The 27,921-nt window shown below is 46.4% G+C and overlaps 1 protein-coding gene across 2 annotated transcripts; it reads right to left on the reverse strand.

Moving 5' to 3' along the window:
- Positions 1–13,867: 13,867 nt before the first annotated feature.
- On the reverse strand, positions 13,868–26,690 carry RNF122 (ring finger protein 122). 2 transcript variants are annotated; one of them, XM_081127652.1, is made up of 7 exons: positions 26,588–26,690; positions 26,278–26,438; positions 21,126–21,282; positions 16,860–16,905; positions 16,537–16,578; positions 15,196–15,278; positions 13,868–14,937 (listed from the first exon to the last, which is right to left on the reverse strand). In XM_081127652.1, exons 2-7 carry the CDS (start codon positions 26,300–26,302, stop codon positions 14,823–14,825), a joined length of 468 nt encoding a protein of 155 aa, XP_080983778.1. In that variant the 5' UTR covers positions 26,303–26,438; positions 26,588–26,690; the 3' UTR covers positions 13,868–14,822. The 2 variants fall into 2 exon arrangements, with proteins under 2 accessions (XP_080983778.1, XP_080983779.1); XM_081127653.1 differs by having other exon boundaries at positions 15,196–15,275; positions 26,278–26,677.
- Positions 26,691–27,921: the final 1,231 nt, after the last annotated feature.

Raw genomic sequence — 27,921 nt, forward strand, 5'->3', positions numbered from 1 at the left:
CAGAACTGGTAGAATTAGAAAGTCAGTATCCACAAGTCCTACTGAAGCACTGAGAGGAAGCAACAGTCATCTATGGCTGTTAAAATTATGGGGTAGAATGTTGATGGGAGACATTATGCTGGCTGTAGTGAGCTAACAAAACCTGAACCCACTGATGTATCTTAACATCACCAAAAGTGAGACAACCAGATACCATGTGCCTCCTGATGCAACGCAATAGGAAATACACACCATCTATGAAATATTCTTGCATAAAATTTGAACCTAAATCTAATCAAACACCTAGATCTAATTAGTAAATGGGAAGACATTTGGAGAACAAAGAAACAAGTTACACAACACCAAGGAAATAAAATCTACCAAGCTAAGGTTGTGGGAAATTTCAGCAATTACCAATTTCTTCAATAAATAGCATGAAAGAAAAGGAGTAGAGGAAGAACTGATAAAGAGTAAAATATTCTGAAAACGCCTCAATCAAATGCAATGCCGGATCTTGTTTGCAATAAGTAAATTGTAAAAAGGTATATTTACGTCAGTCAGGGAATTTGAACACAGATCCATAACTAGGGTATTTATATAATTTGTCAGCTAAACAGGGCATGTTGAGAGCTAAAGGAGACACTATGAAAAATTTTGCTGGTACCAAGGTGGAAATTGGATCTGTACCAGGCGCACTTGATTACCCTGATAGTACACAACATTGTGGAATGATTGTTAATGTTATTATGTTTAAGGTTTTTTTACATTATATTAGTTTCAGGTGTGCAACATACTGGTGCAATATATGTATATATGAAATTATCACCACAGTAAATCTAGTTAACATCCATCACCACACAGTTACAAATTCTTTTTCTTGTGATAAAAACTTTTAAGATCTCTCTTAGCAACTTTCAAATATACAATACAGTGTTATTAACTATATTCGGCACGCTGTCCATTGCATCCCCAAGACACATTTGTTTTATAACTGGACATTCGTACCTTTTTTCTGTCTTCACCCATTTTACCTGCCTCCCATCCCTCTACCTCTGGCAACCACCAATCTGTCCTCTGTAGCTATAAACTTGGTTTTAAAAAAATAATAATAATGTTTTTTAAAGCTATTTGTTAAAAAAAAACACACTCTTGAACATTTTAGTATCAGAATCTTTTACACTCTTAAAAATTACTGAATCATACTCACAAGGCTGGCTAGAACCAAGAACACTGAAAATAAATTTTGGCAGGGACATGAAGAAGTTGGAAGCTTGCACATTGGTGGTTCAGATGTAAAACGGTGCAGCTGCTGTGGAAAACAGTTTGACAGTTTCTCAAAAAGTTAAAAATAGAGTAACATAGAATTAAACATATGACCCAGCAATTCTATTCCTAGGGATATATATAACCAAGAGAACTAAAAACATGTATTCATTCAAAAACTTGGACACATGTTCATAGCAGTATTATTCATGATAGCTCAAAGTGGAAACCACAAAAAAGTCTGTCAACTAATGAATGACTAAACAAAATATGGCATATAGGTACAACATACCATGAAAAGGAACGGGCTCTGATACATCTTACAATATGGATGAGCTTTACAGATGTTAGGGTAAATGAAATAAGCCAGACACGAAAGATCCCATTTATACAAAATGTCCAAAGTAGACAAATCATAGAGTTGGAGAGGAGATTAGTGGTTGTCAGGGGATGGAGATGAAGGAGAATTGGGAGTGTCAGCTAATGGGTATGGGCTTTCCATTTAGGGTGATGAGTGTTCTGGTATTAGCTGGTGGTGATGGTTACCCAACCTTGTAAATATACTAAAACCCACTAAATTATATACTTTAAAATGGTGAATCCTATGGTATGTGAATTAAATCTCAATTTAAAAACTAGTTTAAGAAAGTATTGAGGACATCAAAGAGCTTTGCTTTATGTAAGACAGATATTCAGATTTTTTTCTATATTAAAACTGACACACTTTTAAAATACACATTTGATTCTTTGAAAAATAGCAACAACAAACCCATTACATGTTAAGTGCTTATTTTTATGAAAAATAACTATTTCCCAAGACCTCATGAATGCCCCCCTCCCCAGAGGCCCAGGCAGTGACCTAGGGGAGTCCACAGTCTTAGAGGGGAACTAATGATAATGTCACCTGGGTTGGTCTTTACGTTGCACTGTCCCCTCTTTCAATTTAAATTCAGGGAAGAAGCATTTTATCTGCGTTCATCTTCCTCTCCTTGGCTTTCTCTTCCTCCAGTTTTTGGAAAGCAGTTGGACAACATCCCTTAAAAGAATACATGAATTTAGTGTATTTAGTGTAAATTCTCGTATTTGAGAATTTATCAAATACAGACCACCACACGTAAGGATATGGGCTCAGACCACCAGGATAAACAAGGAGGGTCACTGTGTCGCTGCTCATAGGCCAGAAACCTACACAACGTGAAAGCTCATCAATGGCACATCCACACTGGGGACTCTCCCCCCATGGATTAAAAGAAGTGGAGCTGAACTAGAGGACTGGGAGGGCTTTCCACAGGGTGCTGTTTCATGGTGAATGTGAGACGCAAGAGACGCTATGAGCCACTGTTTATAAGACAGTGCTTTAAAAAATGAATCCCTGGCCCGGCCGGCGTGGCTCAGCAGTTGAACGTCGCCCTAGGATCCAGGCGATCGAGGTTCGATTCCCGGTCAGGGCATAGGCCCGGGTTTTGGGCTCGATCCCCAGTCGGGGGCATGCAGGAGGCAGCCGATCAATGACTCTCTCATCATTGATGTTTCTATCTCTCTCTTCCTCTCCCTTCCTCTCTCTGAAATCAATAAAGATATATATTTTTTAAAACAAGAATGCCTATATATGTAAATACACACATATGTGTAGGCCTAAGAGTACTTAAGTAGGGAGAAAATCTGGGAGGCTGTCCCCCGTTCTCAGCGCAGATGACCTGGGGTGCTGATGTGGAGAAAAGTAGGGAGCGGGAGGTGGAGGAGCCAAGCCAAACGAAAAGGGGGAAAAATGACCAACACCTTTTTACAAAGCACATATGCGATTGTATATATGTGCTTATGTCAAATTGTGTGTGAGTGTGGTTATGTATAACGAGATTAAATTGTAAAGTATTTCCTTTACGGAGAAATGGAAGAATGCAATAAATTCCAGAGATTTTGTGGCTAAACATTCAGCCGTGCCTCTCAGTTTCCCAAAGACCATATGATTAACTATTTAGGCTGAAAACCTCTTCACAGGGAAAAGCAAAAGTGAGAGAAAGTAAAAAAGAAGGGTTTGCCCCACTTCATCCTAATAAGCGTAACAACTGATGTGATTACAGCAGGCCAGTGTGCCAACTAGTCTTTCAAGGTTCATGTGGTCTCAGTGTGGTTAATAATAGGATTTTGAAACACACTATAGGATAATTACTGCTTGCAGGAGAGCTACTCTTCTGATTACAGGCCAAATGGAAAATGATAGTACAATATTTACAACCCTGGAATGCCTGTGGAGAGCGAGGCAACCACTATATTCTTTTGCATATGAAACAGCAACATTTTTAACATTGATCATGAAGACTGGTTTGGGCTAAAGAGCAGCCTCATTTCTTTTGAAGTTCACATAAGAAGTTCACCAAATGGTCCTTTAACGAGCCCAAATCCTTTGAAACAGTGTAAAGAGAGCTATAAATAAAAGAATCTCACAAACATGCAATATCCATCAAAATAAAAAATGTCAGCTCAGTGTTGAAAATTTGACTAAATGAGTTGGCTTCCACTGCATTGCTAATATACCTTTCTCCCTCCTAAAGTTCTAAGTTCACTTAGTTTCCTTTTCATGCCTGTGCCATCAGTTTAATTTACCACAAGTATTTTTTTTTTATTAGGGTAGGATCTGATCTAAGTACATCTAACCCAAAGGCTGTTCCTTCCACAAGGGTGTGGATCCTGCTCACGTCTTTCCTTGACCGCATGCCAATGGCATTCCCTTTTTATGCTCTCTACTCGATTCTTCCTATTAGTGCTCCGAAATGCTCACTGTATTCCACCTTGAAACTGTTCTTTCTGCCCTGGGTGGTGTGGTTCCGTTGGTTGGGCATAGTCCCCTGTACTGAAAGGCTGCCAGTTGTTCCAGTCCGGGCAGGACGTGTGCCTGGGTTGAGCCCTCAATCCCCTGTAGGGGGTGTGCAGGAGGCAGCCAATGGATGTTTCTCTCTCCCTCTCCTTCCCTCTCTCTCTGTAAATCAATTAAAAAATCTTAATAATAATAAAGTAAAATGCTCTTTCTGATGTCATGTACCTCCTTAGCAACCACCCCATTTCTCTGCTCAGCAAAGTGTCTTAAAACAACAAACCCACACTTGTCCTCAGTTTCCTACCTGCCCTTCACTTAGTTTTTTTTATTATTATGGAAAATTTGCACCTGGTTATCTCTTGTAAGTTTTTAAAACTTTGTAACAATCCCCCCCCCCCTTCTCTTTTTAAAAATGCCATTAAAGAACAAGGCCATTTGTGGTGTAAAAGGACTGAAACTCTGCATTTGGCAGAATGCTTCTTGATGCCATTGAATTTGTTTCTCTCTCTGCCCCATTTCCTGTAAATAGCTAGTTGGATCTGGAGGCGGGATTAAATTCAGGATCCGTCTTGCACGGGGGCGAGGCTGTGTACTTCTGACTATTGCAGGAGGCACGCCGTGTCCCACTTTTATGTACGATAAGAGAGTTATCTGATATAAACTTAGCCATCAATTCTTCCCCTGGTGACTTTGCAGCTATAGGTGATCATTGCTTAATTCTTGTAGTTCATTACGTGTTACGAAATGGCAATTTTGTAATGCTGTTATTTTCCTTTGCATGTTTTACCTGGAACTCTGCTTTAAACAGAACTTGCCCTCAACAACCGGTTATTTGATCACTGTGAAGTGCAGTGTGTACAGGAAAAGCAGGGTAAGTGCCTGATCCGCCCCCTTTACTGAGTTTTAGAATAATGAGTTTAGCGCCCTGGCAACCTTCAGTGAATACGTTTGTTGTTGTTGTTGTTGTTAGATCTCAAAGAATTTTATCGTTTTGATGACTTATTTCATTGTCATTCTTTTCACATTCACATTGTCCCATCTCTTGCCAGAGGAAGTCTAAAAAATATATTTTTAAATACACTTTATTGTTTAGAGCCGTTTTAGACACACAGCAAAACTTAGTGGAAGGTGCAGAGGTTTGCCGCATATTCCCTGCCCTCACACATGTGCAGCCCGATGGCAGTCTTTTCATTTTGGATCCTGTGCCATTTTGACATGACTCAGTAGTCTTGGATTTCTTCCTTGCTTTTTAGAATGACAAGACTGAATCAACCATTTTTCCAAAGAGCCTTGGTTCCTTGTAAGGGAAAATGCTATTTAAAGGCTACAGTCCAAACAGTGGGATGCCATTGCTCTGGAGTTTTTATTAATTTTAGGTTTCCAGGCTCAGCAGACACAGCTAGGAAATATGTTCTTTAGAAAGAGAAAATAAATCATGAATTCATATAGATATTTGCGATTTACATGGAAGATGCCAGGCTCCTACTTTTTAAATATGAGACATATATCTTCTTTTTTCACTGAAAATATTATTTCCTAATAACATTAATATTATTAGTTACTTGCTTTGTCCTAAATATACACATAAAGGTGTTAAAATAGCAACGATTTAAGATTTCTTTGCTGTTCTTTTTTGTCTTTAGGACATATCTGGTAATAATTACAGTCAAATTCTATGTTTCAAGTCACTTTGGGGGAAAAATTTTATGGCTATGTAACCAGCTTGATATACAGTTAGATTCACTTATTTTTGTTTCTTTTCAGTCTTTTAGGAAAGGCTTTTTTCTGTCTTCTCATTCGCTTTTCAGCACACTCAACTCTGCCTCCACACCACCAATCAGCAAAACTGCTTTTGTCCAGGCCACCAGTAGCCCCCTCACTGCTGAATTCAGTAGACACTTCCATGTCTCCTTTATTCGATCTCACGGGAACATCTGACTCTTGATCTGTCTTTCCCTAAAAACTTCTTCTCTTGCTTGTGTTGAACTCACCCCTCCTCGTTCTCCTTTCACCTCTCTGCCACTCCCCCTTTTCCACATCCTCTGTTTTCTCCTGGTCTTTTATTTTTATTTTTTCATGTCTTTATTGATTTCAGAGAGGAAGGGAGAGGGAGAGAGATAGAAACATCAATGGTGAGAGAGTCATTGATCAGCTGCCTCCTGCTCGCCCCCGACTGGGGATCGAGCCCGCAACCCGGGCATGTGCCCTGACCTGGAATCGAACCTCAGTCTCCTGGATCCCAGGTTGATGCTCAATTGCTGGGCCATGCTGGCTGGGCTCTCCTGGCCTTGAAAGGTTGTATTTCCTCAGGACTTGTCCTGGGTCCTTTTCTCATTGCCAGGTGCTCTCAGGCTCCCCACGGCCTTCAGTACCATCCATGTGTTCAACCCCCGCCGTGGGCCTCCCACCCACACCCATGGCTGAGCTTCATACAAATTCCTATCTAGTATCTTCTTTTGTATGGCTTATGGGTACATTTCATATTTCTGAACTGAAATTTGAATCTTCAAAAATCTTCCAAAGCATTTCTTTCTATAACTTCATTCTAATCGAATACATTCTTCCTGAATTCCATCTACCAACTCATTTCACCAGAAATACGGCTCATTCTTGCCGCTCCCTCCCTCCTCGCATGCAACCTGTTAACTAGCCCTGCTGATTTTCTGGCCAAAAAATATCTTGGACTCATCAATTTCTCTTTGCTGCCTCTCCCTCTCTCCCCTTCTGTCTGCTGCCCCGTTACCATCTCAGTCCAAGTCCTCTTCATCCAACCAATCCAGTAGCCTTCCCATAGGCCTCTTGCTTCCCTTCCTGTCCACCATCTCTATTAAAAACTTAACTCACATAATGTCCCTTCCCTACTTAAGTCCCTTTATCATAAAAGTCCTTACTGTGGCTACTGGGCTCTACCTGATCTGCCCCCTGGGTCCCTTCAACCCCATCTTGTCCCTCTCTCACTTAGCTCCAGCCACGCTGGAGTTGCTCTCCAACACTCCAAGCTCCATTTTACCTCAAAGCCTCACATATGCTCTTTTATCTGGTCTTGTCATTCTGGCCTCCACTTCAGTGCCTCTTGCTCAGAAAGGCCTATATCCCCCTGTCCCCAAAGTCTAATTTAGGTAGGTGCTACATACATACTTTTTCCTGGTTGGCACACGTATATGTTATATTTGTTTAGTATCTCTAGCCCATTAGACCATAAATATCCTGGGAATGGGGAACATTTTGATTTTTGTTCATTGCCACAGTGGCTATTTGACTCTTAATACAATTATTCGTATCAGATTTTCTCACAATGGCATATTCAGTGGAGTCGGCTGTGCCCGATGATAAAGCAAATCACATTCTGAGCTCGGTACCTGTGACAATGTACTTTCAGGAAAGGACACTGTTGATTAGGACGACTGGGGGTAATACGCGAGCATTCCTATAAACTTTTCATTTAGCCCCCTTATTTGGGAGGAGGGACAATCCCTATGACTATAGGAACAAAAATAGATTACATTTGAATATCACTTTGAATCTTTTTAAAACTTTCTTTTACTCTTTTTACCCACACTCTGAGGCAGTCACTATAGCTCCATTTTACAGAAGAGAAGAGTGGAGCGTAGAGAGATTAAGGACCAAGGCCGGGGCCCTCCCAGCTAATTGGAGGCAGAGCTGAGCTGCAAACCCATGCTTTGAATGCCAACCTAGTTTTGTTTATTCCACTACACAAATTAACCTCAAAAGGAGGAGCAGAAGGGAAAGTGCCCACAATTTCCTAAAACACAGCCACAGTTTATCACTGACTGGCCAGTCAGCCTTTTTTCAACACTGAGTTTTTCCCCTTTTTAAAACTAATAACTATGAACATAAATCATTCAAAACTGCTCTTTCTTCATCTGTACTAGTTTCATGCATGTTCCATTTAAGCCAGACTTTAAAGAAATTACTTCTGTTGTATTCTATAGGTATGTCTCACTTTAAGAAACACTGATATATATATTTTTTTATAAATCAGAAAGCAAAAAAGTCCTTAGGTCTCATTTAAAGACCCAACATAGAATTCTTTTTTTTTTTCCTTTTAATATTTTTATTGATTTTTAGAGAGAGAGGAAGGGAAAGATAGAGAGAAACATCAATGTGAGAGTGGAACATCCATCGGCTGCCTCCTGCAGGCCTCCTACTGGGGACTGAGCCCACAACCTGGGAATGTGCCCTGACCCAGAATGAAATGGGCAACCTTTTTGGTGCACAGGATAACACCTAACCAACTGAGCCACACCGGCCAGGTTAATTTAGAATTGTTTTAAATAATGAATCTGCCTGGCACACCTAAGGCTATTACACATTTCAATATTAACCGTTGCCAGATCACATACAGCAGTGATGCCCGTTTCTCAATCTGAATGTGTTTTTTAACCTTACAAACTTGTCATGAATTTGCTGAATTACTGTCTCTGCTATATACTCAACATATAATAAAGGAAGAATTTGCTTCTTTGCAGAATAATTAAGTTGAGGACATTGCATTCTAACCACAAAGAAATGCAGATTTCCTTCTGTAGGCATTTTCCTTTCAAAAAGGTTGCTTAAAGTGGTTCTTAAAAGATAATTCTAGCTTGCTAAATTTAGGATGCGGAAAAAGTCCAAAACGAGGATATTCCATGGCTGATTGTATAAGAAATGTTAGTATGTGCAGTAAGGGTAGGATGTCCTACACTCTCGATGTACCTCTCTCTCCTGCTCTCTTTCTCTGCCTTGACGCACAACTTTATAATTTAGCAAGGTGGAAAGTTACCGGAGGCAGTGAATAACCTTTTTCTAACACCATCACCACATTTTAAATGTAAAATGATTTCATAGCTGAGTTATTTCTAAAACCACTCTGAAGTCAGAGCTACTTTTCAAAATTTATAGCAACTTATCAGAAAATGCTTATCTTCAGATTCAAGGCAGATTTCTGGTCATTCTCAGCTCACTTGTAAAACAAGATGTTAGCTATAAATTTTAATATAAGAAGTGTACTGGTATTGGAAGCTTCTTTGAAATGCATTGAAAAATATATTGATTAACCTTGACCGGTATGTCTCAGTTGGTCAGAGTGTCATCCCATAGGCTGAAAGCTGGTGGGTTCGATTCCAGGTAAGGGCACCTACCCAGGTGGTGGGTTTGATCCCTGGTCAGGCACGTATAGGAAGAAACTGATCGGTGTTTCTCTCTCACATTGATGTCTCTCTAAAATCAATATAAAAACATATCCTTGGGTGAAGATTAAAAAAACGTTGATTATATATGCATAAATGCATAACCCATGGACACAGACGATAGTATGGGGAAGGTCTGGGGGTGGAGTGGATGCCGGGTAGAGGGGAGCAATGGGGTAGAAAAAAGGGGGACATCTGTAATACTTTCAACACTAAAGATAAATTTTTAAAAAATGAATTACCAAAAATATATATATATGTTGATTAAAGCTAGATAGATAGATATGAGATACAATAAATATAGGACAATGTTCATTATAGAACGCAGGTAATTCATGCTACAACTCTTCTACCTGAAAAGAATAAAGGGGGCAAGTCCCAAAGTTAGTGGGGACCTGCAACTTAGCTCCGAGGTAGCATTCTGAGATGGTGTCAGTAGAGACAACTATGTGGGCCCTGGACAACCTGGGCCCTTGACACCTAAGTGAGCTGCTCACACACTAAACTGTACAGGATGATAGATGCGGAGTCTTTGGGGGTTCAGAAAACAGACAGCTCAGCAGTTAAATAGTGTATACAGAAGGATGGGGAGAGGGGTGCTCTGTGTGACTCAGACTCGTGAATTATTCTGGGTGGGAAGAAAGCACTACAGATGGAGAGAAAGTTGGTGGCTAGAGGGTCAAAGGCAATTAAAGGGAAGAAAACAATGTTTCTAGAATGTCTGAGTTTGTAACGGAGATTCACGCTTACACATAGTATTGACCACCACCAGGCTCCTCGCCACTTGGCCTTTATCATCCGGATTTAAAATACTTCAGGGACTTTTTTACAGCTTGTTTTTCTGAAAACATAAAACCTGAGTAAAATAACTCGAGAGAGATTTGGTCAACGCTGAGGAAGGCAGAGGATGACTCTCTGGCTAGGGTAGTCACGCTATTATAGTTTGGAATTGTTTGGATTTTTTCTGACTTAAGTCCAACTTGATGTCCACTATGCCTCCAGGTCAATTTCTCCCACACTAAGGAAACCTGGTTTTTCCTTCTTTTGGGTTAGGATTTATTAGCCTTGCTCACATTGCATTGTGTCGTTAATGCATCAAAGTCACCATATGTCCTATTCCTGTCTTTGAGGACATCCATGTTCTCATTTAGAAACTCAGAGCTGATTCTTGGGGCAGCTCACAGCATTGTTGGGATACAATGGTTTATCCTTAGTCACTGGTTTATCTCGAACCACTCATGGCAATCATGGCCCATCCGGAGGGCTCTGCAGTGGTCTGTGTGCTCGCAGTAATATTAGAGAATAGGCTGGGATGGAAAAAAAAGAGGGTAAAGAAATGAAGAGGGAGAGAAAAAGCAATGAGAAAGGAGAGGCGATGTCTTAAGAAAAATGTTCTGTGGGCCCTGTCTGGGTGGCTCAGCTGGTTAGAGCGTCCTCCTGATGAGTCACAGTTACGGGTTCAATCCTGGGCCAGGGCACACACAAAAGTCAACCAATGAGTGCATAAATAAGTGGAACGGCAAACCAGTGTTTATCTCTTCCTCTCTCTCTCTCAAATTAATAAATAAAAGAGATAAAAAGAATGTGCTGTGGCACAGCACTGCTGGAGAGCCGATGAGGCTCTGCGTTCTTAGGACCTATTGAAACGTATTCTCGTGCCTCCTGGTGCTGCCGAGTTTCCCCTTCATCTGCAGAGCATGTGCCCTAGTTTGTTGTTGAGACTGTCACATAGGGACAGAATCAGAAGCCATGGCAAGGCACAAAGGTGACATTGGTCATGTCCCGTCTGCATGGAATGCCAGGTATCAAAGGAGGAATCAAATGGGCATGATTTAAAAATAGAGAGGACCCAATGCTGTTGATGGTCTGGGGCATGGTAAACAAGTTTCATTTGTTTCCACGAATGGCATTTGCTGTTGAAGCCTGTGCAACTGGTCACCAATTTGTCCTTGTTTCTAATTTGATGGCATCTGTTGCTCTGAATCTGTGCTTATGGTTTTAACAGAAGATTCACCTGTGAACGAGTGTTATGGTCAAGGTCATCCAAGATATCGCGACACTCATATAGAAGAGGGCGGTAGAATGGAGGGCAGAGGCTAGGTACAGCTTTGTGGGTAAATCATGGCAAAATTGGGCGGCAAAACAGGCCCTAATGAGAATGGAAAAGGCCCTGGTGAGGGATGGGTGACTTCGAGTTGGAATGGAGAAACTGACGGGACAGATAGAGCAATGGGAGGGCACAATTCGAGGAGCCTGTTGTCCTAATCAAAGTCGGTGATTTTCAAATTCTGAGTTTCGCATCTTCACTTCAGTTACCAACTTTGTAAACAGTTGATCCACAGGAGTTTCTTTATAAGAAGCAATCCACTCTAGAGGTGTTTTTTGTTTTTTTTTGTTTTTTAAATCCATGGTACTAGAAAATGGCCATCAGAAATATCATTTGACAATTACCTGGGAATGTCTTCCATTGACTGCATCAGCCCCGGAGCTAACAGCACCTGCTACTTTATCTTCCAGGGGCACAATCTGCCTCCAAAGCTATTGTGGGTCAGCGAAGCCAACACAATCTAGGTTGTGCCTAGGTGCTGCTGCTTATCTGTGTAATTATGAGTAAGCCTTTATTTGCTTTTGTCAACACTCTTTTCCTAATCTCATGCTCAGGGGGGTAGTATATACGGAAAGGAAAGCAAATGGTCTTTTGTGAAAGAACTTGGTGGCTAAGTGCTCATTATCTGGTACATGATTATCACCTAGCTTCCTTCAGTTTCTTCCCCCCTTTTAAACACGTTTACAGTGCAAATTCTTTCAGTAATGGGAATAGTACTAGTCATGCTGTAGTTGCCTATGAATATTTCAGACAGAGAAGAAAAGCATTGGCTTAGCTCCCAAATGGTGTCCAGGTCTTTTAAAAGCCTGATCTAAAGAAACTTCAGGAGTCTCAGTCTTCTAAGTCCCAGGTTCCTGGCAGCACACAGATGCCCCACAACTTCACACTGAATTGTTTGCACTCTCTGGCATACAACAGGCCAGTGAATCCTGGAGTTCTTTTGTCCATGTCACTTTCTCAAGACTTAGCTCAGGTATCACCTTCCTGCACAAACCCATCATTTCCAAACCAGTTGAGCTAAGGGTCTTCTGTCACAACCAGCTTTCTCACCCAAAACAGTGTGCTTACACCTTTTCCCAAAGCAAGGATTATCCCATCTTAGTGCCTGGCACAGTGCCTGGCCCAGGTGGCAGCTGCCCTAGGAACGCTGACCTGAGTAATAAGACCACACTAATGACTGAATTTGGGACTTGTGATGGGCTACTAACCATTTACATCTGATCAGGAAAAAAATATCCAGTTGTCCCTTCTCTGTGCTCTGTAGTACTATTCTGCCTCACTGTACTGAAGCACTGAGTAATACAAGGCACTTTCACCATCGTTTTGACTCCAGGACAATGCTATTCAAATTTGCAAACAGACATTTTAGTGCCAACATTTTAATGACATGCCAACACTGATGGGGAGATGGGGAGCATGTCGATGTTGAAGCCAACCTGCAGACCACTGGTCTCCCCACCTGCAGCAGGAGCTAGAGGGAGGGCTCTTTTTTAGCTTAGGAAGTACATTTTACTGCCCAACTAAAGCAAGCTGGCAGGACTGAAGGAAGAAGTGGTGCCCCAATGAAGACAAGGCCCTATAGGGTTAGCAGCAGGCAGGGGGTATAGAGGCATTAAGGAAGATAGGAGTTACTTCTTAAAGTGAAGGTGGCAAAAACAGGCACATCCTCAGGCAAAGTTCCCCCACCAAGACAGGTGCCCCAGCTGCACATCAGGTGTGTCCAGCCAGCATGGGCACCAACTGTGCTGAGAGCCTCCGCGGCACAACTGCAGGGGTGAGGGTGTCACCTACCCCCTGGTCCGGCTCCTCTGGGTGCATGGGCTTCTCTTGCACGCCTGTGACCCACCATTACAAATGCACAGCACCCAGGGCTTGCTCCCTGGGATGACCACTGACACTGCCCTCTTCCACCAACCACGGGGAGGCCACAGCACAGTCGTTCCTGCCTCTCAGTCCGTCTTGCATTCCATTATTGATTCAGCAAGCCCTTGGGACACGGACAGAGCAAAGTTGAGGACATGGGGTTCAAGATCTGAGTGCACACGGGGCATCAAACGTTAAGTCCCACTTCTAGACGTGGAATAGGAGGGCAGGGTGGGTCAGTGACTGTCGGCTAGTAGGTAAGAAAAGAGTATAAGGGAAAAGACATCAAGCCTCCATGGCAGCGGCCTGGACCTTTTTAGCTGTGTTCAGAGTACAACTGCTTGCATCACAATTAGAAGGCTATTAATTGTCTTAGTCAACAGAAAGCTGTGGTGGCATACATCCACTTCCTTTAAAAATATTCTGCAAACCCAGTGAGCCCGGCTTAATCGGGTATTAAGGCACACCGACCTGAGTCCCACCCTATTTTGTACAGGGAATGAATGCTCTATCACCAATTTTTCTTTTTAAGGACTGGGAGACTCAGTGTGTGTGTTTGGTTTGAATGTGGGGAAGTGAGAAGAGGCAGCTGCAGCACTTTGTTCCCTGTTGGTGGAAAAGAGCCAACAGACACAGGCCACAACCACAGGCAAAAGGTTAGCAAAACTTGTTATTAAATTTAATTTTCTTTAAATACATACTTCTCCCACCCTCACCCGTCCTGGGGAGGAACGGAAACCCCCACCCCCTCCACTCCATATATAAATCCTGAGCTGGTGAGGATGAAGTATAAAAATACTATTTACAAGGGGGACGGTGTCTGCTGCTACCTTAACCTTCAGACAACCCCATCCCCAGGCCCCTTTTGTTCCTTTAGAAAAAGCCCCTGGAAATCCATGAGTGTAGAACAAGCCCTTCTTGGGGGGGGGGGGGGGCACACTCAGACTCCAACGTGGACTGGGGAGCTGAGCTTGACCAAGGAAGAGAGTGAATGGATAGCACCTCAGAGCCTAGCAGGAGGAGGGGATGGCCCTCCATTACCCTGTAGCCAGCAGGCCGGCCAGCCAGCCTTTGTTTCCATAGGTCCCATGTAAACATTGACTTTGCTTTCATATGTCCCTGTTCTTCCTGATTTCCTACAGAACGTCCCTCACTTCCACTGGAGGCACTTGGTTCCTTCCTTCCCTTCTAACCTTCTGATGTACAGAGTGGGGAGGTGAGGGGGACAGAGCCCATCTCACCCCTTCTTCTAGGGCTTCATGGGTCATACGGTCTCTATCTCTACTGTGTGCTCCAAGTTATGGCCAGATAGGGGCGGATATCCTTCCCCAGAGCAGGGACGAGGCAGGTAAGTCATCCTGTACCAGAATACATTGGTCGTGATGGGCCATGCTTTCAGCACTGAGTAGCTGGGAAGAAGGCTTCAGGAGGCAGGAAGGTGGGGCAAGTCTGGTCTCACCCTGATGGTGAGACCAGCCCTGTACTACCTCCCCTTCAGGTAAGCATGACCATTACCACCCAACAGTCTTGTTCATTGCGGCTATGCTGAGGGACCGGCACCCATGAAGCAAGAGGTCTTCTCCAGGCCTTGATGTAAAGGCAGTCCTCACACCAGCTCATCCAATAGGATCCCAATGCTCTGAGTGGCCTCAGAGGGACCAGCGATGGGCTTGTTACACATAGGGCAGACGCAGCGTACTTCCAGCCACTTCACCAGACACCTGTGGACAACAGAAGACCTAAGATACCCCAATCTGCTCTGGGTATCTCATAGAGCCCAGCTGCTTCTCAGACCCAGACCATCCCTCTCCTTGACCCAGTCTAGCCCCTCCAGTTTGCCTGCTGCCCAGACAGGATGTGGGACATTGCTAACAAGGGGCAGATGGGAGGAGGTAGGGACTGGAGGTTCTGAGAGATTCTTCCTACTTATTTCTTTTAAAAGTCCCCCCTGGACACAGATCCCCACTGTGGACACTTACTTGCGGTGAAAAGCATGTTGGCACGGGAGCACACCTAGCTCATCCTTCCCCTTGAAGTCTTCCAGACAGACTGCACAGGTCTGCTGTGAACAGAAAGGGGGCAGTGTGAGAGGAGATCGGCCCAGAACCCCACTCTCCCATCCTGGACACACATTATCATCTCAGCCCCATCTAAGAAAACAAAGTTCTGGCACAGTTGCCTTATCATCGATCCAGAGAAACATTAGTCATATTTCATTAATATATGACAGTATGGTAGCCATTAACAACATGTGACTATTTAAATTTAGATTAACCAAAAATAAAATGAAATGTAAATTTAAGTGCCTCAGTGGTACTAGTCACATTTCAAATGCTCAGTAGCCACAATGTGGCTAGCGGCTCCCACACGGGGTAGAGGACATTTCTGTAATCACAGGTTTCTTTGGGCAGTGCTATTCTAGAAGAATGGTTTTTCATGCTTTCCAACCTAGTACATTTGGCAAGGGGACATGTACCAATAACTCCAGGTAAGAATGAGGGTATGGTGTATGTGCTCCATTACATTCTTTAAATCCAGCCTGATGTCCATATATATTAACCCCCTCAATCTCAGCTGAATTACACTTCTAGAGGAGGGCTTAGGAAATATCTGAACTTGCTGAGATGTAGTAAGATATCAAAAACTGAGACAAGATTCGGCCATTTCTAGTAGTCTTGTGTCTAGTGGTATCTGTGACGCTCCGTATTCCAGACAACCACACTTTGTGCAGCAGTGTCCTGGTTATGGAAGGAAGCCTTGGGCAATGAGTCAGGTGACCTCAAGGCACTGGTGGGGAAGAATAGGAATGGCCTATTCCTAAAGAGTTAGTGTTGAGGGGAACCCCAAGGACTTGTTGGGTGTGGGTAGTGATGAGGGGACAGGAGAAACGATAGGCATGGACACATTAGTCAGATCCATAGTCAGCTAGGACAGAGTGTATATACAAGGGTAGAAGGACCTTCTTTTCTTTAGTGAAAATCCAAGAGATGGGGTCTGAACATGGGAAAGTGAGCTGAAACCTGGCACAGAATAGTGTGACTATCATCCCCTTAAAGATCACGCCTAACAGGCTTCCTGGGGTCATGTGTCACCACTTATCCAAACCCTTTCGGGATCCCTTTGTTTCCTGCCTGCTCTGGTTCCAGATATAACAAATTCCATATACTGATTACATGCTGGGATGAGTGACTTATTTGGCCCAAGGAGATTGGAAGGCAGAGACTAAAAGAGTCTCTGAAAGGCTCCAGGCTATAAGCTGGAGAAGGGGCCGTCTGCTTTACCCACTGGGGCCCTCCCTCATGCTGTCCCAGTGCACTCACCCCATATAATTGCAACTTCTTGGCATCACCTTTAAGCACCACCTGGGGAGAAAGGAGGCGGCATGGTGTCAAAAGAAACCAACCTTGGAGGCCAGGTGGCATCAACCAATGAAGGAAGTCCCCAGCTCTGCCCAGGATCAGTCCCTCTCCCTCCCTCCCTCCCATAAAGGGGAGGGCTCTGGGCACTGCCCAGGCCTGCCAGAGAGGGCCAGAGGGGAGGCTGAGGCGGACTCCAGGCCAGGACCGCTTACGCTGCTTCCCCTCTGTCCCTAGCAGGGCAAGAAGCAGGGGAGGAAGTCTCGGGGAAAGACGTGGTGCTTTACCTCCTTATATCCATATCGTTCACTCTGTGCCTGGTTCCGCAGTTTGCTGAGGGGAAAACAAGGGGAGGGAGAGAGAAGTGGTAACTATGCCTGGGCACAAACAGAGCCATTCAAAGTAGGAGAGGCAGGCTGGCTGCCTGGCATCCTTCTGGGGGTGAGGAGGGTGCTTCCCACAGGGTTGGTTCATCCTATAGAGATCATGGGGTGTGGTTTGGACCTATGCAGGTCACCCAGAGTGAATTAAGGACTCAGGCTCAACAACCTCAAAATTAACAGCAGGTCCCACAGATTGGGGGGGTTCTCTGGCAGAGCACCCCAATTAAATCACTCACTCTCCCTGCCATTTCCCAGGAGGTAAAGTCCCACAGGCTCCCAGACCGTATAGATCAACAATTACTGAGTGTACAGAAGTTAGATATTCTTAAAAGGGCTATTTCCATTAAGCGAGGGTGGCAGGATAAATACGTCTCTGTTGACCCTGGGGGATTTTCCACTCGGGAACACAGTATTCTGGAACCAGAGCACACTCTTCCCTCCCCGTGCCAGGAAAATACAGGCGAGCCCTTCTTTGTTTTCTCCTTTTTGTTTCAAGCTGGTGGCCTGCATGCTGCCTAACTCTCAATGGCCAAAACCTGGCGCATTGTCACTAAAGGCAACAGCTTCATTGTTACTGAGGACTTGCTGTGCACCCGCCCACACACTAACATATTCACATACATGCTCATTGATTCCAAACAGCTTTAGGAGATGCTTTCCTTTTTACAGATAAAGGGAAATGAAATCCAGAGAAGTAAGGTGCCCAAACTTCAGAGATAGCTGGCAACAGTGTCCGGATTTGAAGGAAAATCTATCTGATTACAGAGCCCGAGCTCTTTAACACAAAATGCGGCCTGTTTCACCAATTCGGTGAACACTCCAGTCAGGGAGCCTGGCCAGGCCGCACATGCCTGGAGCCTCTTAGGAGCTCCAGTCCAAGTGGCTCCTGCCATGGGGTTGAGGCCTGGGCAGTGCATCACTACCCTTTCTCTTTCCTCTTTGGAGGGTTTTTGGTCAGCACAGGGTTGGGCTAAAGGCCTATGCGGGGCTCCCAAGGTCCCTCCTTCACTTAGCACTTTCATTTATTTACTCGCATCTCTATCACCTCTTCCCAGTGAGAGGGGCAGGGAGGATGCATCCAAAGCTTATGCCAGCCGTTAGCTGATTGACACTGGGGTAAGCTGAGGAAGGGAGAAATGTTCAGTGGGTGTGCTGATGGAGACACTGTCACTCTTACCAGGTATGTGCAGCACAGATAAGGAAGTGGTGAGGAGCCTGCTTCTTAACCAGACAATGAAGGGATGCCGCACATCCTGTGAGCCTCAACTGCACCACGGCCATTATTATGTGGTGTGTGCACTGCTGTATATTGTAGGATGCCTGAGGTGCCTTCCTTTCCCACTCTCAGCCCTTTTGGCTGCTGGCTCTTTCTAATGGTCTTATCCAAGGAAACTCCAGAAGCCTGACTCTCAGAGCCCAGGATGCTCAGAACATTGAGGAGTTTTAGAGCTGCACCTTCACCCTGCATGTAGATTTATGGATCAGCAAGGGACAGACTGTGATTAAATGGAGGCAGAAAGGTTGCAAGGGAAACAAAGCAAAAAACAAAGACACTGGGCAATCCCAGCAGGGGATATAGTGCCAACAACTTTGGACAGGTGGCCTTTTCAGCTGTTGGGTGAGCAAAGGAGCTAAAAATACCCCGATTTCAATGACACCATTTCCAGCCACTGCCAGTGGGCTCTCCCTCTGCTTCTTTTCCCTTTTGGAACAAACAATGCAGCCAGGTCCTGAAAATAATTGTTCCTTTCCTGCCCACGTGTACTTCACTGGCCCGGCCATCCTGTGCCGGGCAGGGATCAGCCCTTTGGAGGGTGGGGGAGAATCAGCGAGGGGGAGCTGCGAGTGGAGGCTGGTCTTGGCCGCTGAGCTCACCAGGTCACGAGCAGGGGTCATGGGCCTATTTTGGCTGAGGAGGAAACTAAGAAGCAGGGAGAGGAAGTGGCTTCTGTGCTCGTGTGTCTTTCTATATATAGACACCCACAGGCTGCCACACACCAGCGAGCTTCTGGAACCATGAGACTACAGGGTCGGCAGGCTCTGGGCAGGCTGCGGAACAGAGTGGGGAGTGAAGGGGCAGATGACTGCGGAAGGGATAGATGGTGCCGAGCAGCCCCTCCGTGGGGAAAGCTTTTGGTATCACATGGTTCTGCTGCTCTGCTTTCAGTCCAGCCAAACAAAAATTAATCAGCCAAACAAAAATTAATCAGCCATACCCAGCTCCCAGCCTCTCCTTCTGCAGGAACCCAACCTCTAGCTGCAAGAGGGTGGCCACAGACGCCATGACTACCCCTCCACTCTGCATTCAAAATCAGAGAAGGAATAAGATTCAGAGAAGGCAAACATATGGAACCTGAAAGACTCTAGTTCATTGTCACCAGACTAGCCACCTCTATATATTCTGCCATATATGACCTTGGACACATCCTTAACTGTCTGAGCGTGAACTCCCTCATTTATAAAGTGGGCTCAAACCTAAACTGGAGGGATATTCTGAGAACTAAGTGAGCTAAATATTCTACCAAATGCTAACCATGATGCCTGGCACATAGGTGGCACTTGGTAAAAACAGCTAAAAATCTAAGGTCATACCTATTAGTGGAAGAATTAGGAAATGAACTCTGGTCACCCACTTACTGGCCCAGAGTGATTTTCTAGGATTTCTTCACTTGACCACCTTTGCAGCTTGGTGCATGCGAGTGCCTGTGTATGAGAGAGACAGAGACACAGAGAGAGACAGAGACACAGAGAGAGAGAGAGAGACAGAGAGAGAGAGAGACAGAGAGAGAGAGAGGAGGGACCAAGTGGCTTTACAGACTCCTCCCAGCACCATACACAAATCTTTGGTATTTGGAATGTCTCCATCTTCAGTCTCTGGGGAACTGCATAAATTGCTTATATGAGGAGATGGGGATGGTTGATGGTCAGGAAAATAAGAAAGTTTGAGGAACAAAACTTAGGTTTGGGGAAAGGTGGGGGAGTGGGGAGATACCAGAAATCTATCCTCACCTCCACTTAATAGTGAGATGCAAATTTTATACTCAATTGTACAAGAGGAAAAAATAAAAGCATTTACAGAATATCGAGGCTTAAGTGGAAAATTCTAGACCTAGGGACTTTTTAGAAGTTCTGAGAAAGAACTGAGAGCACAGGGGAGCAGGGCTTGCGGGTGCTTCTCAGAGGGAGGTCGGAGGTCTTCCAGCCTTAAGAACAGGAACAATAAGCACCTTCTCTAGACTCCTTCCAGGTAAAGGACTCAAACCCACCAGAACACCTCAGTAAGAAACCAGAACACCTGTTTCCTCCATCTTAATTTAATCTTCTTAGATGATTTCATCAAACACTAGCCTAGACTCCAGCTGATGTCTACGCAGGCACTTGGTCATATGGAGGGGTGGGTGTAGTTATCACAATGGCTCTAAGGACCAATAGCATGTTCTGCTTGTCAGAGGTGCTCAACACTCCCCAGTATACAATGAAGAATTGTTAAGACCCCAAGTGTGCTCTTTAATTTTCAGAAACTACTTTAATTTCCAGTCTAAATTCTAGTTGTGCCCCACATTTTTGGTAGAAAACAGCCACCAGTTCCCATGTCTTATCCACAGGAGAAGAAACAGTTCCTGGAGAAGTTCCAGTCCTTCCCTGAATCCCTACGCAATAAGTGAGGTTTTCAGTTTTTTCACTCAAAAATAAGAGCTTCCAAGGCAGAATAAACAAACAGCTCTCCAGACATCAGCTTGCTAATATTAGCATCTGGTGGGCTGACAACAAGATTTCCCAGGAGGGCAGAGGTACGTGCCACTGGTGTTAACTCATGCCTACTTATCCCCAGCTACCCAGGGGGTATGAGTGGGGAATAGAGAGACAGTCAAAGGACCATCGATGACATCACTTGGTCAGACAGTAATTCTAGGTAACCTTAGCATAACTAGCCAAGAGGCAGGATGCAGCCCAACCCATGGTGACCTTATACACTCTGGGATAACTTGATAGGCTGATTTAAATAGAAACACCAGGCCTCTGGGGCCCAGTAAAGGCCTGGCTAAGACCTGTCTTTAAAGCAGAGGCACCAGCTGGAGGCTAGTAACTGCTGTGGGAGCCTCCCTGGTGTCACCCTACCTCTGGCCTCCTCCCCCGACTCCCATCCCAGGTCAGCCAGGAGCCACCCACCTGATGAAATAACAGCAGAAGATGAGGCTGAGCATGAAGACAAAGATGCCTGTACCAAAGATGACCATGTAAATGTTGAGAGGAAGGTCTTGGAAGCTGATGGGTGGCATTGAGCAGGACTTGTTAGTACTAACCAGTCCCAGGCCGCAGAAACACCCTGCAGAGAAAGGGGAAGGAAAAATAATATTACAGTTGGAAGTGTGCCTCTGGGGCAGATGGTACTCTGTGTCAGCAAGGATGGAGAGAGAACTGGCAGGCTCTGGGCTCCTAAACCTCTGATTCAGGGGCATAAGTTTATATCCTAATATTACTAGCTATGTGATCATGGGAAAATTAGCCAATCTATGAAATGAACTACTACTACACACAGTACTCAAAACAGCATCCCCATGTAGGAGGGTCAAGGCTTCGGGCAATGAGCAGAAATGGAAATACTTCCATCAGTTAGAGCCCATATGGTGCAGTAGCAAAATGAAGAAAACCTTGGGTGAGAAAACATACATTTGGGTTCCAACTCTGTCTCTCCCTAGCTATGTGACCTTTATGAAGGTACTCCTCTAAGCTTCACTCTGTTATGTGAAAACAATGAAAATATAAAGAGGACCAAAATTAAGAAATATGCTTTATAAACTGCAAAGTGAAATTGCGAAGGTCATTTGTCATTATGAAGCCACCTGTTCCAGGAGACAAGCTGCAATACGACCAGAATAGAAATTACTCATCCCAAGCCTGGGCCAGCTTTTCAGAAAGTGGGGGTAGGGGAGTTGCAGCTTACTTTTACTGGCCACTGTCCTCCTTTCTACTCAAAGCCTCCCTATGCATTCTCTTAGTAGCAATGATGTTCCCTGGAGCTTGTTTGAAATGCAGAATATCGACCCACGCCGGAAGAAATGAATCAGAATGTACACATTAACAAGGTCCTCAGCAGATTCCTACGCATTTGGTGTGGGAAACACTGGCTAACCAACAGACAAAGCCCCTTCTCATATGACTTTAGGGGTAAATCCTGGTTGGTCTACCAATCCTGGCTGGTCACTTTCCCCTTGCCTGGGTTTGGTGTTGACGCAGGTGTGTGACAGGGTTCTGGCCAATGAAACAAGAAGAATGTCTGCTGGAAAAGGAAAACCTTTTCTTTGTCTTTATCATGTCTGCTCAAAACACCTGCAACAGTGGCAGCCAAGTTACAGCTGGAGGAAGAGCAGTTCAATATGAAGCGTGTGCCCGAAAAACCAGGGAAAGAAAGATTATCAGTTGAGTTGCTAGATTAGCCAATCCTGGAGCCACACTCTATCTTGGGACTACTGGTTCTGACAGTTAGTAAGTTTTCTATAATGTTTAACCATAAGGAAAAGAAGAAGAAAAAAAAAAGACAGGATATAAGCTGGTTAAGTGTTTATTCATGCTTGCAGGCAAACATACCACAGTGATCCAAAAGATAAGCATAAACTTCTTGTGTTCAGAAAGCGGTGAGACAAGAAAACTAGAATCTACCGTATACCTGCTACATCCCAAGCACATTCTCACCCTTCTAGTTTAATCTGAAGACTCAATCACTGAACTGTCTGTAGTCCAACAGTTAACAAGGCCTGGCTCCAAAGGCCTCTGTACTCAAGCCCTCAACATGGGTTTTAAGAACTTTCCTGACATCTTGGTTAGGAGCCAGAACCCATTAATATATACTTCAGAATTCTACATTATAATTAGCAGTGCTACCACAATTCAGCAGGAGTCTGGCTTGAAAGACGAAGTCATCTTTGACATCGTACTTCTCATACCTCTTCATCCCCTAGATCGATCTAGTGACCATATAACGAGCCTCCCTTCCAAACCTCTTTCATATTTTGTGCCCAATTCTATTGCCAAGTCCCTATTCCAAACAGATTTTAGGCCTAGTTCTATTCCAAGTCCCTATTCCAGACGCCTAATGGATGTCTAGTCCCTCCTCTAATTTAGCCCACATGTCTGTCATAGCCTCCTACTCGGTTTCTATCATGTATTTCCCAAACTCATGACTGGTTTCAAGTCCTCCTAACACGTGTGCACTGGGTCCCCTCTCAACTTCCCTTCCAACATCCTCCAACACTGCCCCATGTGGGCCAGTCTCCTCACTATTTCTTGCCCAACTTCGTATTCGCCACCTCCAGACCTTTGTTCATTCAGCTTTCCCTGCCTGAAACTCCCTTCCTTCGGAAAGTGCACCAAGCCTGGTCTTTGTGATAGTCCAGTGGCCCTTCTCTTCCCAGAATTCTATGTGCTCACAGCTCGATCACATGTTCTGGCTCTTGAGTACTTTAAACTGTCTTACGTTGCCCACTTGTTCCTGGCACCAACTTAACTCAAACATACATCAAGCATTGATTATATGACAAGTACCATGATAGACACTGAAGAGAAAATCAAGGAAAAATGATTAGATGATTTTATCTTCTAGGGAAGAAGGCAGACACAACCGTTTTCACCATACAAAATGAAGCCCCACAGCAGAGGTGCAACTATAATCCTAAAATCAGATAAGAGACTCCTAACAACCGGAATGCCCCAAGGTCTGAGGACAGCGATTTGGATATTCTCCAGTGCCTAGCCTAGTGTTTGGCTGGTTCTCAAAACCTGGGTACCTTTAGCAGAAGCTCACACTCAAAAGTAAGTAGACTGATGTTTGGGGAAATTGCCTAGCAACTGTCCTTAGCTAATGGATGACCAGTCAATGAACAAGTATTGTTAAAGGCCTGATTTATGCATTGATCTTCTAGGGAAGAAGGCAGACACAACCGTTTTCAACATACAAAATGAAGCCCCACAGCAGAGGTGCAACTATAATCCTAAAATCAGATAAGAGACTCCTAACAACCGGAATGCCCTGGTTGTGGGGAAACAAAAGGAAGTAATTCTTGTCCTGAAAGATTTTTTGATTAAGCTGAAAACAAATAATTAGCCACTAAACTTTGTTATACCCAACAGGAAGCCCTTGCTTCAAGGCTCCAGCAAGGTTTAGAAAGGTTTAGAAAGTTCACACCACCCACCACCCCTCCACTCATATATTTGCTCTGTGGGCCAAAGGAAATCAAATTTTCTTGAAGACATCATGGTGGACTCAGTCTATTCTGGAAACGAGCCTTAGGACTTCCCTTCCAGGAAACTGTGTCCTCAGTATCAATGAAGCTTCCTTCCCAACAGGAGCAACTCCTCCCCTCCTCCCCAGCACTATTTGATGGTAAGAGGGTCTAACCTCCAATCTCCTTTGGCTCTCTATGCATTTTTTATGGGTTGGATCCTGGGATCTTTAGGCTCTCAAAGAACCTCATTCAGTTTCCTATTCTGGGAACCTGCAGAGAGGGGTTACAGTAGCTATTGCAGAGGGTATGTGTGTGCACTTTGGCCTCAGCAGTCCTCTCACCAGTTTATCTTAACCATCTAACCCAGGATTGAGTCACTGAGCTTAGGACTCCTATGTGAGAGAGGTTGTTGGTGAGAAGAGCTTCATAGCCAAGAGACAGTAGATTTGCTTGTATAACAATTAAAAAGAAATGGAAGCTATATGATGGTGAAGTTTTTTCTCTGAAAGTTGGAAGGACAGAATACCAACCCCAGGAAAGAGGGGCTCCAGATATTTTTCAAAGGATGGGGAGAGAGACTGCTTCCTCACTGGAGTCAAAGAACAGGATCTCTCAGTCATTTAAGTGAACTGATAAAGCAGCGTGTCCCCTGCTGGCCTAAGAACCTCCATGAAAGGGGGCTGTCCAGAGGAAAGGCCAGTGTGACCGAAAGGCCAGTGTGACTGACAACCCACGGGGTTCTTCTCCTGAAGTCTGTTCCGTTGTCTCCGCCAACCTACGAAAGCCCTGACATCAGAATGTTTCATCTCCATGAGTGGGCTGGGAGCAGGAATAATGTCAAGAGAAGGGCTGGCCAAGAAAGACCAGTGAAATCTGGGAAATGCTCCTCCTTCCCAGCCCAGGGAATCTTTCCCAGATGCTGGGATGCACTGTCCTTCCTCACCCCCCTCCCCAAGTGCCCGCCTATCACACAGCTTGGTTCATTTTCAGGAAATCAGATACTACTAGAAAGAGGAAGAGGGGGATGGGGGGCACTTACACACGCTGCCCAAACCTTGCCTTAAAACAAAAGCCTCTTGAAATAATTAATCTCAGGTCTGAATCTGCTCTCAGAATGAATTGTTCCTTGCTAACCAGCTTGCCACATTCGGAGATAAGACCGGCTGTCCCCCACCCCCAACCCTACAGGCTTTGGGACGGCGCGGTCAGGAACCCAGGACCCCCGCAGCGTATTCGTGTCCGAGCTTTGGAACTGGCTGCTCAAACGGCCCTCGCTCGGTTCAGGCAGCTTGGGCGAGGAATCAGACCCAAGCCCAACCTGTTATCACTGAAAAAGCCTCAGATGAGAGACATTTAACCTCAGATGAGATAAATTTCGCGTCACCCAGCCCCGGAGGAGGGTGGCGGCTGGAGAGCGGGGTGGGAGGGGTGAGCGGGTCCGGAGGCGCGGCTGCACCTCGGAGGCTCGGGAGCGGAGCGCGCGGCTCCCCAGGGCAGCCTGCGCCCGAGGGCAGCGGGGCTCCGAGGTCCCCGCAAAGCTCCCTCAGGTCAGTAGAGCCATGCTCCTGAATCCCGCGTCCTCACGGGCACAACGCCCCAGAGCACCCAGGGCGAAGCCAACAAAGACGGAGGAAGCCGGCCCCGGCCGGCCCGGCCGCACGCAGCACGCTGAAAGCCGCCCGCAAAGTTTCAGCCGGGAACTTGAGCTCCCTCTAGGAGACCCAGCCCGAGCGCGGATTTCATTCTCCGCGGACAACCAAAACAAAGAGAGGAGCGGAGCGCACAAAGGCCGGGAAGGGGCCGGAGCGCGGCGCCGCCACACAAAGGCCGCGAGCCCCGCGGCTCCCACGCCCCCGCGACCGCCGCAGGGTCCGAGGCGCTTCCGGGCCCTCGAGCTCAACCTGGGGATTTTTGCGGTTTGTTTGCTTTTCTTATTCCGCGCGGTGCACACAGAGTTGGGTCCAGGACGCCTCCTCGCCCGCCCGGTTTCAAGAGAAACTTGGCGGGGGGGGGGGGGGGGGAACGAGCCTCGGACCGCTGAGCCTCGCGCCCCCGCCCTCGGCTCCCGCGAGCACGGCGCCCTCCCGCCCCGGACTCACCGTTACACCACTGGAATGGGTGCATCAATGAACTCGCGGCTGGCTTCCCACGGCGAACGAACGCGGGCGGCGGGGCGGGGCGGGCGCGGGGGCGCGGGGTCCCGAGCAGCGCGCGGCGGCCGCCTTCCTCCGAGAACTCCAACTCCGTCCCGAGCGAGGGGCTTCGGCGAGGCCGGTTGGAGAGCAACAAAGAGGAAAGAGGAGAAACTTAGCCCAAAGTCCCCCGAATCGAAGCACCGCCGAGCAAATACAGGAAGAGCCCCGGGGGTGAGGGGAGGTGTGGGGGAGCCGGAGAGCAGGGTGGGGGTACCGGGCGGCAGAGGCTGTCGGCCCGCAGAAGAGGGAAAAGCCTGAGTGGGTCGAGACGGCTCGGGTCGCACCACGCGGACGGCGACAGCAGCCAGGCTCCGAAACTGACACAGGTTGCGCACACCCCCTCCCTTATATACCCCCAGGAAGCTCCGCCCCCAGCGCGTCACCCGCCCTCCGGCCAATGGGAGTCTTCCCCTTGGCCCCGGGGCCTACGGCAGGCCCGCCCCGCGCCCGGGCCGAGCGTCTCCGGGGGCGGGGCGCCGACCCCCGCCTCCCAGTCCCGGGAAAACTGAAGCCCGAGGTCGGCGCTGAGCCGGCGGAACCGGCCGCCCCGCCGGCACCGGGAGACGCCGAGCGGTTCGTGCGCGTCGTTCTCCGCCCCGGGCCCGCTCCGGTGTCGAGAGCTCTTGGGAAACCAGCCCTAGGAGTGGCCCCGCTCCTCCGCGGGCGAAGGCTCGGTCCCGCGCCGCTGCGCGCTCCTTTGTTCAGCGTCGGGGCGGGAGCTGGACGAGACGGTCGGGACGGCGAGCGCCGAGGGGGAGGTTCGAGTCGCCGCGTTTGGGGCCAGCCCCGCCCTCCCTTTACTGAGTTGAGGCTCGACTCTTAAACGGAGCGTTGTCCACGTGCGAACCGTCCAAACACGTGGAGAACTTCTATGAGTTTATTTGAGCCAGAACTGAGGACGGTTGCCAGGAAGCAAGACCTAAAATGCTCCAGAGGATAAGCTCCGCGGCTTCTCGGGTGCGTTTGACGTTTGGGAGGGGCCCTGGGAAGGTCCGGAGGGCGGGGAAGCGAGGCAGGGGTGGGATTACGGGAGCCGCAGGGTGTGCGCCCTCGGGGGGCGGTGGTATCTCCGCAGGAGCGGCCTGAAAGGAGCATTTCAAAGGCTTGTAAACCTCAATGCACAGAAGCCACGGACAGGGCTTGCCTAAAGCAAAGATAAGCCTTTGACTGGAAGCTGTATGCTTGGGGCATGACTCCCCACCCCGGCCTGCTCAGTTGGGAGCTTCTGGTGTATCCCAGCACCCCTGTGTTCGTCCACAGTGTAGACCTGCCAGGGCTCCAGGTCCTGGGCACGGACGCAAACCCGGGAATCCACGTTGGCAATGCATTTAGCCTAAAACCTTCAGCCTCTTGCACCGGGAAGGTGTTGAATGAGTTTTACTACTTGGAAAAAAGACTGAATGAATGTCTCAATTCCCTGTCCAATATGCTCTCTTTCACGGGATGTGGCAGCATTTCCTTCTGCTTTTTGTCTTTTTTCTGTCTCTCATTTACTCACAGTGTATTTACATTTACTTTGGGCCCTCAGCTTTGCACCAGAGACCAACC

This window comes from Miniopterus schreibersii, assembly GCF_964146895.1.
Source record: "Miniopterus schreibersii genome assembly, chromosome: 2".
NCBI lineage: Eukaryota > Metazoa > Chordata > Mammalia > Chiroptera > Miniopteridae > Miniopterus > Miniopterus schreibersii.

Coding starts and splice junctions, on each gene's coding strand:
- RNF122 (XM_081127652.1), bottom strand. CDS start 26,302: ATGCACCCATTCCAGTGGTGTAACG. Junction 16,579..16,859: donor AACGATATGGATATAAGGAG/GTAAAGCACCAC, acceptor CTTTCTCCCCAG/GTGGTGCTTAAAGGTGATGC. Junction 15,279..16,536: donor AGAAGTTGCAATTATATGGG/GTGAGTGCACTG, acceptor TTCTGTTCACAG/CAGACCTGTGCAGTCTGTCT.